Here is a 13464-nt window from a genome sequence, read left to right on the forward strand (position 1 = left end):
TCTCCCTATGTGATACACGTTTAAAGTCACCCGACTCAGACAAAAAAAAAAAAGATTGCTTGCAATATATATAAATTGGTGCATTGGGGATAAGCAGTGTACAATTTCCGAGAGTTCCACCACCCAGGCGCAATATATAGCAGTGAAACATAAACAGTCGCAAGATGGTATACCAAGAAAACGAAAATAAAAGCCAAAGACCCAACCCAACCATTGCATAAATAAGTCGCTGCTTAAGAAACAAAGCAAGATAGAAAAATATTGATCATGGATCCCTCATGAAGTTCAGCCAGTGAGGGGGTCAGATCTGCCACTAGGGGCCTTCATTTCAGCACCAGGCAACCCATTAGATTGACCCTGTGAATCTGGCTCGAAGCAAGGAATAGCAGTGAACTCGCCCAATTCTTGTGGGAAATTGGAAACAAAATGATCAAAGCCAAAGTGTGGCATCTGTGAAAGGGATTGCTGAGAAATGGAGAAAGTATCGGGAAGTGGGACTTCTTCGCCTTCTGGAATGGTTTGGTTAGGCCCAGCAGGTGTTGTAACAGCACCGCCCACGCCAATCATGGCTGCAGAAGGAGGTGTCAGGGCCATGCCATGAAGAAGAGTAGAAGGACCCGCCATGGTAGGCGCTTGAGAAGGTACGCTTTGCGGGACATTTTGTTCACTTGATGCATAAGTTTCCTGCTGTTGCCACGCGAGCGTGGACGGCGAGATAGGTCCTGCTTTCCAAAGCATTTCCCAGTTTTTGAACCGGTCATAGGCGGATTCGACGGCACCTCCGCTACTCATATCCGGTTGGGTCTCGCTCCATGCTTCGAGACGGCGAATGGCACGCTCGAGCGCTTCTATGACACTAACAGCTGAACGGGCTGAGCCAACACCCATAGACATAATCTTGATTAGGGAAATTCCCTGTTCAAGGGCAGCACCGAGTCTTTCGGTTCGTTTGGTCAGGCCCTGGGCCAAAATGACAAGCAAAGCTGCACGGCATGAACTAAATTCGGTAAACGAGGCTCGCGCGAGACCGGTCTCGTCACGGAGCAAGCGGCACAAATCGATGATTTCCAAAGCTGCTTCCACGCAATCTGTAACAAGAGTCGCACGGTTCTTTGACAGACCAGATAGAGCGGCGGAGCCCTTGTACGGCGGGCCTTGAGAGGGTGTCTGGTAGATGCCTTTGATATTACTGAAAAGGAAAGGTCGTCCAATGAAGACTCGAGTCAGACAGTAGTCTAGCTTGAGATGGACATTAGACCTGAAAAGTGGCCCTGCGGGATTCAGGTCGCGACAGGTAATCTCTTCCGGTAGAGTCGACCACCAATCAACGAGATGTTTCCGGAAATTCAGCAATCGTTCTAGACAGTCCTGTTGTTGTTCTTTGCGGTATTTTCGCAATGAGGTAATTTCATTTGACACCTCGCCAAGCTTTAAAGTCAATGTTATGAGTGTTACCATATTTGTATGGTTTGAGGGTTGATGGATGGGCATCAATCCGGGGAAATCGACCGGCAAGGGAACATCAACGTCGCGGTCTGATAACGATGACGGTCTGCCGTGTAGAATGCTTACACGTTTTTCGATAGTAAATGCTGTCCAGAAAACCCGATTTCGGACTTCAATCATGCGCGGAGACAGGCCTTCGCCGTGGTACCTCCGATGCATTCCATTTTGAATAGCCAGTTTCAGTGCTAGGCCAAAGTATGTGTAGCATAACCCCGAAGTATCCAACGGAAGCAAGTATGTCCCAATAAGTAGACAAGCTTGCACACTTCGAACCGAAGCAGTGGCGATAATGTCTGGTAAAAGCCTCGAGGCAAATTGGTAGAATGTGAGTCCCACCTCATCCTCCGAAAAGTGATGATCCTGATTTGCTGTAGAACCCGAGGGCAAACAATTCACGGGTGTGGATGACTCCATATGTGCGAATTGAGTGCCCACCGCCAGAACCATAAGAATACAGCACACCGCGCCTGCATCGTCAAATGATAAACTTTCAGGGTCAGTGTAGCAGACGCCCAATTTCTCAATTAACCAGTCTTCCCCGATGTAGAAATTATTGGTTTGTGCGTATTTGAAGAAGATCTGGACAAGAAAATCGGCGACATAACGTGGCGGCAGACATGTAATTGAAGAGGACACCTGAGGTGACGCGGACTGAAGTTGTGTACTTCGCCACCGTTCTTCGAAAGGCTCAACTTCAGAAGTTGCCTGCGGGGTTGGGTTTAGCATGAGTGGCTTCGCTCACCGACAATTCACGGGAACCTACCTCGGGTGCTGCAGTCTTCATCCACTCGTCGATTTTCTTCCGGATCTTCATTGTGAAATTCAAGTATGAAAATTCCCCGGAATATTCTGAGAAATACTGTCAATCAAGAAAACCCCGTATACGGACTCGGGGGATCAACATACCGGTTGTGTTATCGGCCATAGCCTTGATTGTAAAATCCTCTTCATCAATGGCAAGATCCTCCAGCTCATTGGGGTCTTCCCGGGTGGAAATCGCATCGGACTCAGAATCGCGGTGTTTGGTCTTCAGATCCTCTGCGGCCTGGCGCAGAGACTGAATATCGAAAGTGATATTGGGTATATAATGCGACAGGAGACGTTCCATCAGGCGCACCCGTTCTGCCTCGGCGATGTCATTTCGGCTCTGGGCGGCTGCTCGGTCCAAAAGTCTGGTATCAGGGGTTGCGCCATTAGCGGTCTAGATGATAATAGGATCTGGTTACTCGGTAGACATACGAGACAGACGTTGACCGGGTCTTTTCATTGGGGTCGATGTGAGTAAAATTGCATTGGCGGCGGTATCGCATGCATCTTCGACAGGGCACACCTCCTTCGCATTTCTCCTTCACTCGGCGACAACCATCGCACCTGCGCAAAACCAATTGTGTTAGAGGATCCGATTTAATTGATATACTAGGGGGATAGCATACGCTCGAACAGCCCGCTTGCGGTTTTCTTCGGCCACGCGAGGACGTTTTTGCTGGGAGGGCGTCGGAGTCGAGTCGTCCATTACCGTAACAGTGGATCAGGGCATTGTCCAGAGACCAGAGAAAAGGAAATAGATAGAGAGATTGGAAAATAAAAAGGGGGATGTCAGACCGGAATGTCCCAGGTTGGAAAATGGCCATGTGAGGAGAAAAAGAGAAGGCTAATCGATAAAGGCAGATATCCCCGCATCCCGGACTCATTTTGCTCCGCGCATCGGCACTGGGGGACCTTTGGGAGTACGGGCGACTAAGTGTGCCACCGATACATAACTCTCTCATTGGTTTATATTGCTGGCAGTATTTTAGATCCACTCCCACTTCACAACACTAATTTTGTAGTTATTAGTAATATTGCGGCCTGCTGATACTTGAAGATGCCTAAATGCCTGGATTATAAGGTTAATAATATTTGTGCCTTACAAAATTGGCACTAAATGTTGACGTTATTCGCGCTATACAAATCCTATTATTGCTCGGCGTTGAAGCCTTTCTCCTCTCTACTACTCTAGTACGCTTACTCTAACCGCCGCTTGAAGCTTCCCCCGAGGTAAACTATACGTCCTTATATTCTTATCGGAAAGGCCGACTTCGTTTATATGGAGTATTATTTATAGTGGTGGGTAGTGGTTTTAGATGCTTTAATCCCTATATTTCGAGGCGTCTCCTTATTATTATAGGAGTAACAGTGAGACAAAGTATCTCGCGTATAGATTTGTATATAGAACTAGAAGATACGCCGGCTTCAAACGAGAGATAATCTCATCTTTGTGGGGTTTAAGATCGATGGTTGGTCGTACCTGGTTCTTGCTAAGCAACCCACACCCGTAGGGGTGTTACTTGGCAAGAACCGGGTACCATTGTAACGTATACGAATAAAAGAGAAGTTGAAATAAATATTCAAAAAGAAATTAGGGTATATGCTTAAGAAGGCGGTGATGAAAAGGCGGTGGGGTATCAACCAATGAGAGAGTTATGTATCGGTGGCACACTTAGTCGCCCGTAGGGAGCTTTGGTACCTTTTTGCAACGTACTTTTTTTTTCATATTTATGTTTATATATATATATATAATATATATACGTATTTACACGCAATTACAACTCGAGACAGCCATTCACATGGAACTTGACCCTTACTACTACTACTGCGCCCGACGAGTCGAAAATCTCATTGTCTTTCTTCTCAGCAATACCTCCATGTCCGGGGCAGTGAAGAGCCTGAAGAAAATGAGCGCTGGTTTGAGAGTCCAAAATGATCCCATGGAGGGTTAGCAATTGTAATATGACTTGGAATGACTCCAGTGTTAAGATCAACAAAAGCGATTCCAGTAGCTCGACGACTTGTTATTGTAGCATGTAAGCCTAAATGCTGTAGTAGGCTAGTGATTTCCAATTATGATTCTGATCAATGATAGCTAGTGTTCCTCGTTGTTCCTCGTTCTAAAATTCAGATATACGGAAAATATTTAGAATCCATCAACATGAGACCCAAGCTCCATCTCAACTCCAACATCAAGCACCTTCTTCCCAACAACAAGATCCATAAGTCCCATACCAACACATTTATAGACAACATTACAACCAGCAGGAACATCAACCACCCCCTCCACAATCCCCTCGGCTCCCAAAAGATCTCCCATTTCAATCAATTGCTCCTCCCCAAGACCAGCAGTAATCAACTCCCCAGCCTCCTCAAGACAAGCCGTCTTCGAATCAACATAAACCTTCCCACCACCCGAAAGCAACGTCTCAGTATCAATTTCATGCATATCCGGCTTATACGATCCAATAAGCGAGATAAACCTCTGCTTAGGATTGTTCTGCAACGCGGCATATCCGAAATTCGGCACCGTAGCAGGCGTACAACTAAAGATAACATCGGCAGCGGCAAGTTCCTCCCCAAGCCTCTGCTCATAATCATCAACACCTTCCTTAGCAAGCGTGTCAAAAACAAGACCGGGATACGTGCCCCGCAATTCAGAAACAACATCTCTCTCCATCTCGGCGAGTCTCTTCGCACCGCGATTCACAAACGTCACCCGTCGCACCTGTTCGGGATATAGTAGTATCGCAAGACGTGCATGCCACTCTGCCTGTCGCCCGCTGCCGAGAACAAGCACGTTGTCCTTTCGGAGGGTCGTGCAGCGCACGAAGAGGGCCATTGTTGCCAGTGCGGTGCGGAAGGCTGTTACTTCTGCTGCGGCTAGCAGGCCTTGTAGTCGGCCTTCCGGGTTGAAGATGTTGATTACACCTTGGATTCCGGATGGACTTGCTGTTACCACTTTCATGCCGGTGGAGGCAGTGTCCGATACCGGCATGAAGATGCAGGTGTTGTCATTGCTTGTGGTGAAGACTGTACGAAGGGGTTGGTGGATCTTTTTGCTGGATGCTGGGGTTGAGGGCTTTGATTCTTTGGTTATGCTGATCAAGGCATTGCCGAGTGTTGTGATGAAGTCGTGACATTGGTCTTGTGTTAGACTGCGGAAGATTTTGGAGACATTTGGTTCGGAGAGGATGTGCATTTTGAGTGTTTTATTGTGGTTTCTGAGATACTTGAAGAAGTCTTGTCTAGTTTTCTTTGGTTCAAGAAGTAAATGAGATGCTTCTTGGGGTGATGAGTAGAATATATGAGGCAGACCATCGGATGGTCCCTCCGACACATACAAGGGAGGGGCAGTCCGGTGGGGACTAAATTCCAAAATGATTCGACCTCAATCATGTCGGACATTATCAGATTATCTCTCTGGTCCGATTTCATGATTTGATTGCTACACTGACTAAAATTATATTATAAGAAAAAAAAGCACTTCATTTTCAAAATTGATTTCATTGATCATCAGAAAGGACTTCTTAAGGTTCCCATAAAGCAGTAGCAACGCCATGAAAAATGCACCCAGCTAGACGCAAACAAAAATGCAGCACAAACAGCCCGTGGGCTGCTAAGGAAAGATAGAACGATCTATGTAGCCTCCGAAAAGGAAAATCAGGACTAGAATCTCACTTGCTGCTGCTGAAAGCGTTGCCAATGCGACGCTTCAACTCAGCGATCATAGCGATCTGAGAGTCCTTAGTACGGCCAACAGCCTCAGTGTTCTCGACGGCGCGACGAAGCAAGAAGCCCATGCATTCCTGAACCGAGCCCCAGGTCAACAGCTTGAAGACGTTCGGAGCATCAATGGGGGTAGCGCCAACACTGTCCTCGGCAGTCTCGAATCCTTGAAGCAATTCACAGCTAACCTCGTCAGCCATACCCTGAAGCTGAGCATAGCTAAGATCAACACCGTAGTCCTCGCCGCGGGTAGCCTGTTGCATGCGCAGGGCATGAGCCTTGCGAACAGACTCACGGTTGTGGGTAGCAATGATGACATTCACGGGCGGGAGTTCGGCCGGGGTGTCCTTTGAGGGAGCCTTGAGCATAGAGTTGTACTTGCGGGTGAGAAGGGACTCGACGACTTGGTCATAACACTCGTCAGTCTCCTCCTTCTCAGCCCAGACGACGTGGCGGGGCTCAGTCTTCATGTAAGCGCCGCGGACGAGCTTGACACCAAGAGTGTATCCCTCAGCACGAGCAGTCTCGAGGTGGCGGGCAAGAGTGGCAGGGGTAGAGCGCAGGTAGGCTTGGTAAGTTCCGTAGAAGATGGCACGACCGGGGGTCTGCGAATTGCAGTATTTCTGGTACTTCATGATCCAGGCCTCAATACCAGGCTGGACGGCCTGCTCTTCGGCATCGACCAACAGGCGGACACCACGGGAGATGGCGAGATCGCAGACCTTCAGGATAGAGTTGTCCATGGTCTCAGTGGGCATAGTTTGCGACTGCAAGAGGCGAAGGGCGTCGGTGCCCATTCCAGTGAATTTCAAAGCAACAAAGTCGCCAGGTTGGGCCATGTCGACCGTCTGGAGTGTGCCTTCCATCCAAATCTTAATCTCAGCCAGCGCGGCCTTGGCATCGTACGCGGCATCCGAGTTCTCATCCACGAGGACCTCACGGGCATATCCCAGGAGTACACCACGGCATCCGAGAGCTTTGATTTGGTTGATCGAGTTCTGAACTTCGAGCTTGTTCTCGCCAGCGTTGAATTGCTTGTAGATGGTGTGCTTAACAAGCATGTTCAGCATTGGGTTTTTGGAGACATCCCAGAATGCATTGCGGGGATGAGCCAGCAAAGATAGGGTATAGATGCATGGCTTGAGAAGTAGAGATGACGAGGAAACAGACAGAACCAGCAAGGAGCGCAGAACAGATGACAACGGCAGCTTAGCCAGGGGTGCTGCCAGTGCCTTGCGTGGTAGCGGAGGCGGGGCTTTTGTTTGTGGTTGCCATACGTTGGAGGCTGAAACCGAGGCGACTGAAGATCGGGAGTTGCTGGTGTTGCTCACCAATCTGGTGGGCTGGGCGGCGGCCTTGAGAGGCACACGCACGGAAGGTGCAGCCTTCATGGCTGACAGTTAGGATGTAGTTTTCGAGATGATTAAGAATAGAGAAGAGGGAGTAGCTCTGTAGTAAGTCAAGGGTAGAAGACTTAAGAGTAAATGGTCGAAGAAAGAGAAGAGCCACGGTTGAAGGCGACCTTTTAGATATGGCGATTATGTTGGTGGAACTCATTGGGTAAGAGGTAAAGAGCCGGTGGCAACCGCCAGGCACCGGTACGGTCAGCAGGCCCATCCTAACGGGCCGGGAGGTCCTGTCAGTTTTTTATGTACAACAATCTATGGATTGACATTGCTATTATTAATGTTTTCTACGAATCATACCAACAGTTAGAATATAAAAACCGTAGCGCCAGGAACTATTACGGTACGATCGGGTAGGGAGATCATTTATGTCCAAGCGAGATTTAATGACGCTTTGATATTCGCCTCTTTTACCCTTGCAATCTGCAGCCAACAGTAGGTTCGCAGATTTAACCCTGCTGAACGATCACGGGCCGGTTTGATATTGGACCGGGGCCACTGATAAGCGATAAGCCCAATCTGACCGGGCCGGTCTTTCTGCACACGTGACTCGATGACTCGCTTCCGGTTACTTTCAGTTTAGTGCTTCCCAAGAAAGTTTCAGTATGCCAAGTGGATGCATTCAACGTTCTAAGCTTTATGTCGGATTTTATTAGAGCCACATCTGGGTAGGTCCGCCTATTGTACCCCGGATTCTTCCTCCATCCACAAAACACGTGATTCTCGCGGCGCACGGAAGGCAAATGTTTAAAGTCAATTTGGGCCCACGCACCAATCGCAGACCACCCGGTGATTCGGTACTATAAAGAAGGTTTAAGCTAACCAATAGAATAGCGCTAGAAGCTTTGAGGAATATTTATCGAGAGGCAACTTGTCAACGGTAAGATAAGAACAACCTGACAGGAGAACCTGCAAAGATAATTATACACAAAATCAAACACGATAAGGCAGGAGCCAGCGAGACCAGGCTAGAACTAAACGGTAATGTGGGCGCCAATCATCTCCAGAAATTCAATCATTGCTCCCGCGAGCTCTTTGGCACATTAGGCATACGATTTCACATTGTTTCATGAAATCCACGGGCTGTTAATCAGTGATTGGTGGAGGAGATTCGTTTCCCCCTTAGGTTTTTGTTATCTTTCTAGAGAATATTTTCTCCCATTGGAGCACTATCAAGGTGTATATTTTATCTCATCGGCAGGGGGATCCCGAAAAGATAACAGTTTGAAGCCTACGAAGTATCATACGTTACCATAATTGCCCCTTGCGTCGCCGTTGCTCCTCTCTCTCCCGAGTTGTGTCCTAGATTGGTAAACATCTGTTGTGATGGTTGTCACCTGACCCTATGTGACAGGACTGTAGCCTCTTCTCCCTCTTCTTCTTTTCCCCTTCTTCTTTCTAGAAGCAGTAAGCAGTTAGCACGACGAATACAGTTGCATTGCTCTCTCTCTCTCTCTTCTCCTGGCCTCCCATCGACATCCCTACTTCACTGCATTCGCGCATCATGCAAGACGACCCATCTAAGACTCAGAGTCTCGAGGTCGGGGTTCGTCCCCAGTCCCCGTATGATGACCCAAAAGCCATACAGGGAGAGATTACAGCTCCAAACTCAGGCACTAAGCGTGGTTTGAGCTCGCGTCATGTTCAATTCTTGGCTCTGGGTGGTTGTATCGGTACTGGTCTTTTTGTTGGCAGTGGTGCATCGCTGTCGACGGTTGGTCCTGGTAAGAATCCTGCAGAGAAATTCAATTTGATATGGGTCTAATATGTGATAGCTCCTTTGCTCATGGGTTATATTGTCATGTCAAGTATTGTGTACTTTGTCATGAACATGCTTGGTGAAATGACAACCTATCTCCCTATCCAGGGTGTTTCTGCACCTTATTTGATCACTCGGTTTACGGAGCCTAGTCTTGGATTTGCTATTGGTATGTCCAAACCATTCTTCAAGATTCAGTAACTCGAATGCTAATCCAAATGCCTACCAGGATACAACTACTGGCAATTATCCCTTCTGTCAATGTCTGCGTTCGTCAAACTAATAAATGTCAATATGTAGGTATTCATTTTCAATGTTGCTAGCATCAGAAGTCACTGCATGTGGCCTTATCATTGAGTATTGGGATTCACCAGTCAGCGTGGGTGTATGGATTGCAATCATTCTAGTTCGTGAGTACACAGTATGCCAACAGTCCAGTGTTATGATATCCTCTAACGAAATCCCTCTAGTCGTCCTCCTTCTAAACGTCATCGCGGTCTCTTGGTACGGTGAAGCTGAATTCTGGTTTGCATCACTCAAGATCATTGCGATCCTCGGTCTCATCATATTGGGCGTCGTACTGTTCTTCGGCGGAGGTCCTAACCATGACCGTCTCGGCTTCCGATATTGGAAAACGCCCGGCGCATTCGTGGAACCCTACTTGGTTCCGAACATCAACACAGGCCGCTTCCTGGCATTCTGGACCGCTATGATAAAGAGCGGATTCTCCTTCATTTTCTCTCCAGAGCTGATCACTGCTGCTGCCGGGGAGGCTGAGTCGCCGCGTCGCAACATCCCCAAGGCGTCAAAGCGGTTTATCTACCGTCTGTTCACATTCTATGTCCTGAGTAGCTTGGTCATTGGTGTGACGGTCGCATACAACGACAAGAACCTCTTGCAAGGTGTTGCGAGCGGTGGTTCTGGTGCTGGTGCCAGTCCATTCGTTGTTGGTATTCAAAATGCTGGTATTACTGGATTGAACCACGTTATCAATGCTGCCATTCTTACCTCTGCCTGCTCCTCGGGTAATTCTTGGCTCTTTGCTGGATCTCGCACACTTTACTCGCTCGCCGGTGAGGGACAGGCTCCCGCATGTTTCCTTCGCTGCAGCAAAAATGGTGTTCCATACAATGCCGTACTGGCCACTTGGGCAATTGGTCTACTGTCCTTCTTGAACCTGTCTACCTCCGGTTCAACTGTGTTTTATTGGTTTACTAATATCACTACAATTGGAGGTTTTCTCGCTTGGGTCATCGTGGCAGTGGCATACTTGGTACATTAATTCTTTCTTTTTTTTTTCCTTTCTGTTCCTTTTATTGGTAACCTTACTAACGACACGTCCTTTAGCGTTTCCGCAGCGCTTTGGATTTCCACGGGCTGCTCAGCTCTCGGCCCTTCATTACTCCTTTCCAGCCGTATGGCGCTTACTTCGTTATGGTCTTTGTATCACTACTGGCTATTACCAACGGCTACACGGTATTCTTCCCAGGATCATTCACTGCGTCGAGCTTCCTCGTTTCCTACATTGTCTTCGTGATCTTTTTCGTGTTGTACTTCGGGCACAAATTCTGTTACAAGACGCCATGGATAGTCAAAGTGTCAGAACTTGACATTCCCAGTGGCAAGGACAAGATCGACCGACTTGAAGAAGAGGAGGTCGTACCCCAGCCACGCAACTGGCTCGAGCGAGTGTGGTGGTGGATTGCATAGAGTCTGTTTTGATCTGCTGTTATTTTTCGAGCGCTCCTATCTAGATGGTGCTTTTACTGCGAATATGATACCGTGTGGTGGAGAGATAGATATTGTTTTTGTGTGTACTTTGTACGGAGTAGATTGTATACATGTAGATTTAGCGCCGATCAGTGGGTTTCATCTAAAACAGCTTAAATAGCCGCTATCAAGCTTATCTACATTTGCGGGGAGTGTCAATTCTTTATTACCTACAACTACATAGGTAACTAGTACTACTAGTATCTCCTATATTATCTCTTGACTAATAAGAACTGGAATTTACAGGACAAAGGCCCGGTGAACAAGTTGATTTTCTCTTGGAAGCTGCGCTGATAGACGCCGGCCCGGTGAGATCCACCCGGGACAATAACCGGCCACTGCTGATTGGCTATTGCCTTCAACCAGTCCCAAGGGTTGTACCATGCAGCGATGAGCTTCCCTGACCGGTAGTAGCCGGCCATTTTTCACCCATTCTTCCCCGCGTCTACTTCTTCTCCAAGTCTTCCCTTTTCAAGATTTGAAAGAGTTGATTCATTGTCTTCGTTTCAAATTATCATAATGATGTCCTCTATTCTGCGCATCCGTGCGCCCATTTCGCGTCTCGCATGCCGCATTCCGAGCTCCAGCACACGCTCCGTCGGCACTTACGCCACTTTCAAGGTGCCCCAGATTAACAATGAACCTAACGTAAGTTCGGTATTAGAATTGAGATTATTTGATCATTCAGGCTAATTTTGAATCTTAAGAAACACTATATTCCTGGAACTCCGGATCGCAAGGGCCTCGAAGAGGCTTTGGCCAAGTACACGCAGAAGGCTCCCTTGAACGTGCCTCTGGTTGTTGCGGGCAAGGAGGTAAGCGTTAAGAGGAGAAACCATTTATACTGAAACAACAATATCTAACACTTAATCACACAGCTCAACGGATATGAAACCTTCACCCAGTCTAACCCCGCAACCCATGCTCCTGTGGCAACTTATTCCAACGCATCAAAGGCCGATGTTCAGTCCGCCATTGATTCAGCTCTCGCCGCTCGCAAGTCCTGGGCCGATACTCCTTTCTCCGAGCGTGCTAGCATCTTCCTCAAGGCTGCTGATCTTATTGCGACTAAGTACCGCTACGATATCATGGCCTTGACTATGCACGGACAAGGCAAGAACGCGTGGCAAGCCGAGATTGATTCCGCCGCTGAGCTCTGTGACTTCTTCCGATTCGGTGTGAAGTACGCCGAGGAGCTTTATGCCCAGCAGCCTAGTCACCACGCTACCGGTGTATGGAACCGTCTTGAGTACCGCCCTCTTGAGGGCTTCGTTTACGCGATCAGCCCCTTCAACTTCACCGCAATCGGCGGTAACTTGGCTGGTGCCCCCGCTCTGATGGGTAATGTCGTGATCTGGAAGCCCTCGCCTTCCGCGATTGCCTCCAACTGGCTCGTGCACCAGATCCTGCTTGAGGCCGGTCTCCCTAAGGACGTCATCCAGTTCGTTCCTGGTGACGCCGCGGAGGTCACCAGCACCGTCCTCGAAAGCCGCGAATTCGCCGCTCTTCACTTCACCGGAAGCACTGATGTCTTCCGTATGCTTTACGGTAAGATCTCACAGGGTGTCGCCGACGGTAAATACCGCGGCTACCCCCGTATTGTGGGTGAGACCGGTGGCAAGAACTTCCACTTGGTGCACAAGTCCGCAGATGTCCGCAACGCCGCGGTCCAGACCGTGCGCGGTGCGTTCGAATTCCAGGGCCAGAAGTGCAGTGCCACCTCCCGTGCCTACATTGCCTCTTCGATCGCCGAGGACTTCGCCCAGCAGGTCGTCGCCGAGGTGCAGAAGATCAACGTTGGCGAGCCATCTGAGTTCACCAACTTCTGCGGTCCCGTCATCCACGAGGCTTCGTTCAACAAGCTGTCCGGTGTCATTGATGAGGCCAAGAATGACCCCGAGCTTGAGTTGCTCGTCGGTGGAACTTACGACTCTTCCGCTGGATGGTACATCCAGCCTACGGTCTACCGCACCAGCAACCCTGACCACCCTCTGCTTTCCCGCGAGCTTTTCGGTCCCGTTCTGGTCATTCACGCCTACAACGACGCCACCGACGCCGACTTCACCAAGATTTGTGACAAGATCGATAGCACCAGCACTTACGCTCTGACCGGCTCTATCTTTGCTCAAGATCGTGCGGCTGTCCAGGTCGCCGATGAGGCTCTCCGCAATGCCGCTGGTAACTTCTACATCAACTGCAAGAGCACTGGTGCTGTTGTCGGTCAGCAGCCCTTCGGTGGTGCCCGTGCTAGCGGTACCAACGACAAGGCTGGCAGTGCCAACTTGATGTCCCGTTTCGTCAGCTTGCGCTCCATCAAGGAGGAGTACGTTCCCACATACACCGTTGCGTACCCCAGCAACGCCAACTAATGGATAACGGTCCCCCATCCATGACTTTTCGAGTTGATCCTGCGTGCTTTATGATCTCATTGGCGTCAATCTTGCATCCCACCCCGGCGTTTTCTTAAATTGTGTCTACGAATTTCCA

The 13464-nt window shown here is 48.9% G+C and overlaps 6 protein-coding genes across 6 annotated transcripts; 2 read left to right on the forward strand and 4 right to left on the reverse strand.

The window, feature by feature from the left end:
• Positions 1–285: 285 nt before the first annotated feature.
• On the reverse strand, positions 286–3019 carry N7516_000227 (Zn(II)2Cys6 transcription factor; the record flags this gene model as incomplete). The annotated part of the gene is made up of 5 exons (XM_057212949.1): positions 286–2211; positions 2270–2355; positions 2413–2678; positions 2746–2877; positions 2940–3019. 5 exons carry the CDS (start codon positions 3017–3019, stop codon positions 286–288), a joined length of 2490 nt encoding a protein of 829 aa, XP_057074832.1.
• Positions 3020–4459: 1440 nt separating this feature from the next.
• Positions 4460–5515, reverse strand: N7516_000228 (putative proline utilization protein PrnX; the record flags this gene model as incomplete). Its single annotated transcript, XM_057212950.1, has 1 exon — positions 4460–5515. One exon carries the CDS (start codon positions 5513–5515, stop codon positions 4460–4462), a length of 1056 nt encoding a protein of 351 aa, XP_057074833.1.
• A 475-nt stretch (positions 5516–5990) lies between these two features.
• N7516_000229 (proline dehydrogenase family protein) lies at positions 5991–7433 on the reverse strand (the record flags this gene model as incomplete). The annotated part of the gene is made up of 1 exon (XM_057212951.1): positions 5991–7433. One exon carries the CDS (start codon positions 7431–7433, stop codon positions 5991–5993), a length of 1443 nt encoding a protein of 480 aa, XP_057074834.1.
• Positions 7434–8952: 1519 nt separating this feature from the next.
• N7516_000230 (uncharacterized protein) lies at positions 8953–10917 on the forward strand (the record flags this gene model as incomplete). The annotated part of the gene is made up of 6 exons (XM_057212952.1): positions 8953–9172; positions 9224–9376; positions 9437–9476; positions 9508–9617; positions 9678–10480; positions 10555–10917. The coding sequence occupies 6 exons, from the start codon at positions 8953–8955 to the stop codon at positions 10915–10917; spliced, it is 1689 nt and encodes a 562-aa protein (XP_057074835.1).
• Positions 10918–11189: 272 nt separating this feature from the next.
• Positions 11190–11399, reverse strand: N7516_000231 (uncharacterized protein; the record flags this gene model as incomplete). Its single annotated transcript, XM_057212953.1, has 1 exon — positions 11190–11399. The coding sequence occupies one exon, from the start codon at positions 11397–11399 to the stop codon at positions 11190–11192; it is 210 nt and encodes a 69-aa protein (XP_057074836.1).
• Positions 11400–11496: 97 nt separating this feature from the next.
• prnC (delta-1-pyrroline-5-carboxylate dehydrogenase prnC) lies at positions 11497–13346 on the forward strand (the record flags this gene model as incomplete). Its single annotated transcript, XM_057212954.1, has 3 exons — positions 11497–11625; positions 11685–11792; positions 11856–13346. 3 exons carry the CDS (start codon positions 11497–11499, stop codon positions 13344–13346), a joined length of 1728 nt encoding a protein of 575 aa, XP_057074837.1.
• Between the last annotated feature and the right edge of the window lie 118 nt (positions 13347–13464).

The sequence above is a fragment of the Penicillium verrucosum genome (assembly GCF_028828655.1).
Source record: "Penicillium verrucosum strain IBT 35672 chromosome Unknown utg000001l_segment0_segment0, whole genome shotgun sequence".
In the NCBI taxonomy this organism is placed as follows: domain Eukaryota; kingdom Fungi; phylum Ascomycota; class Eurotiomycetes; order Eurotiales; family Aspergillaceae; genus Penicillium; species Penicillium verrucosum.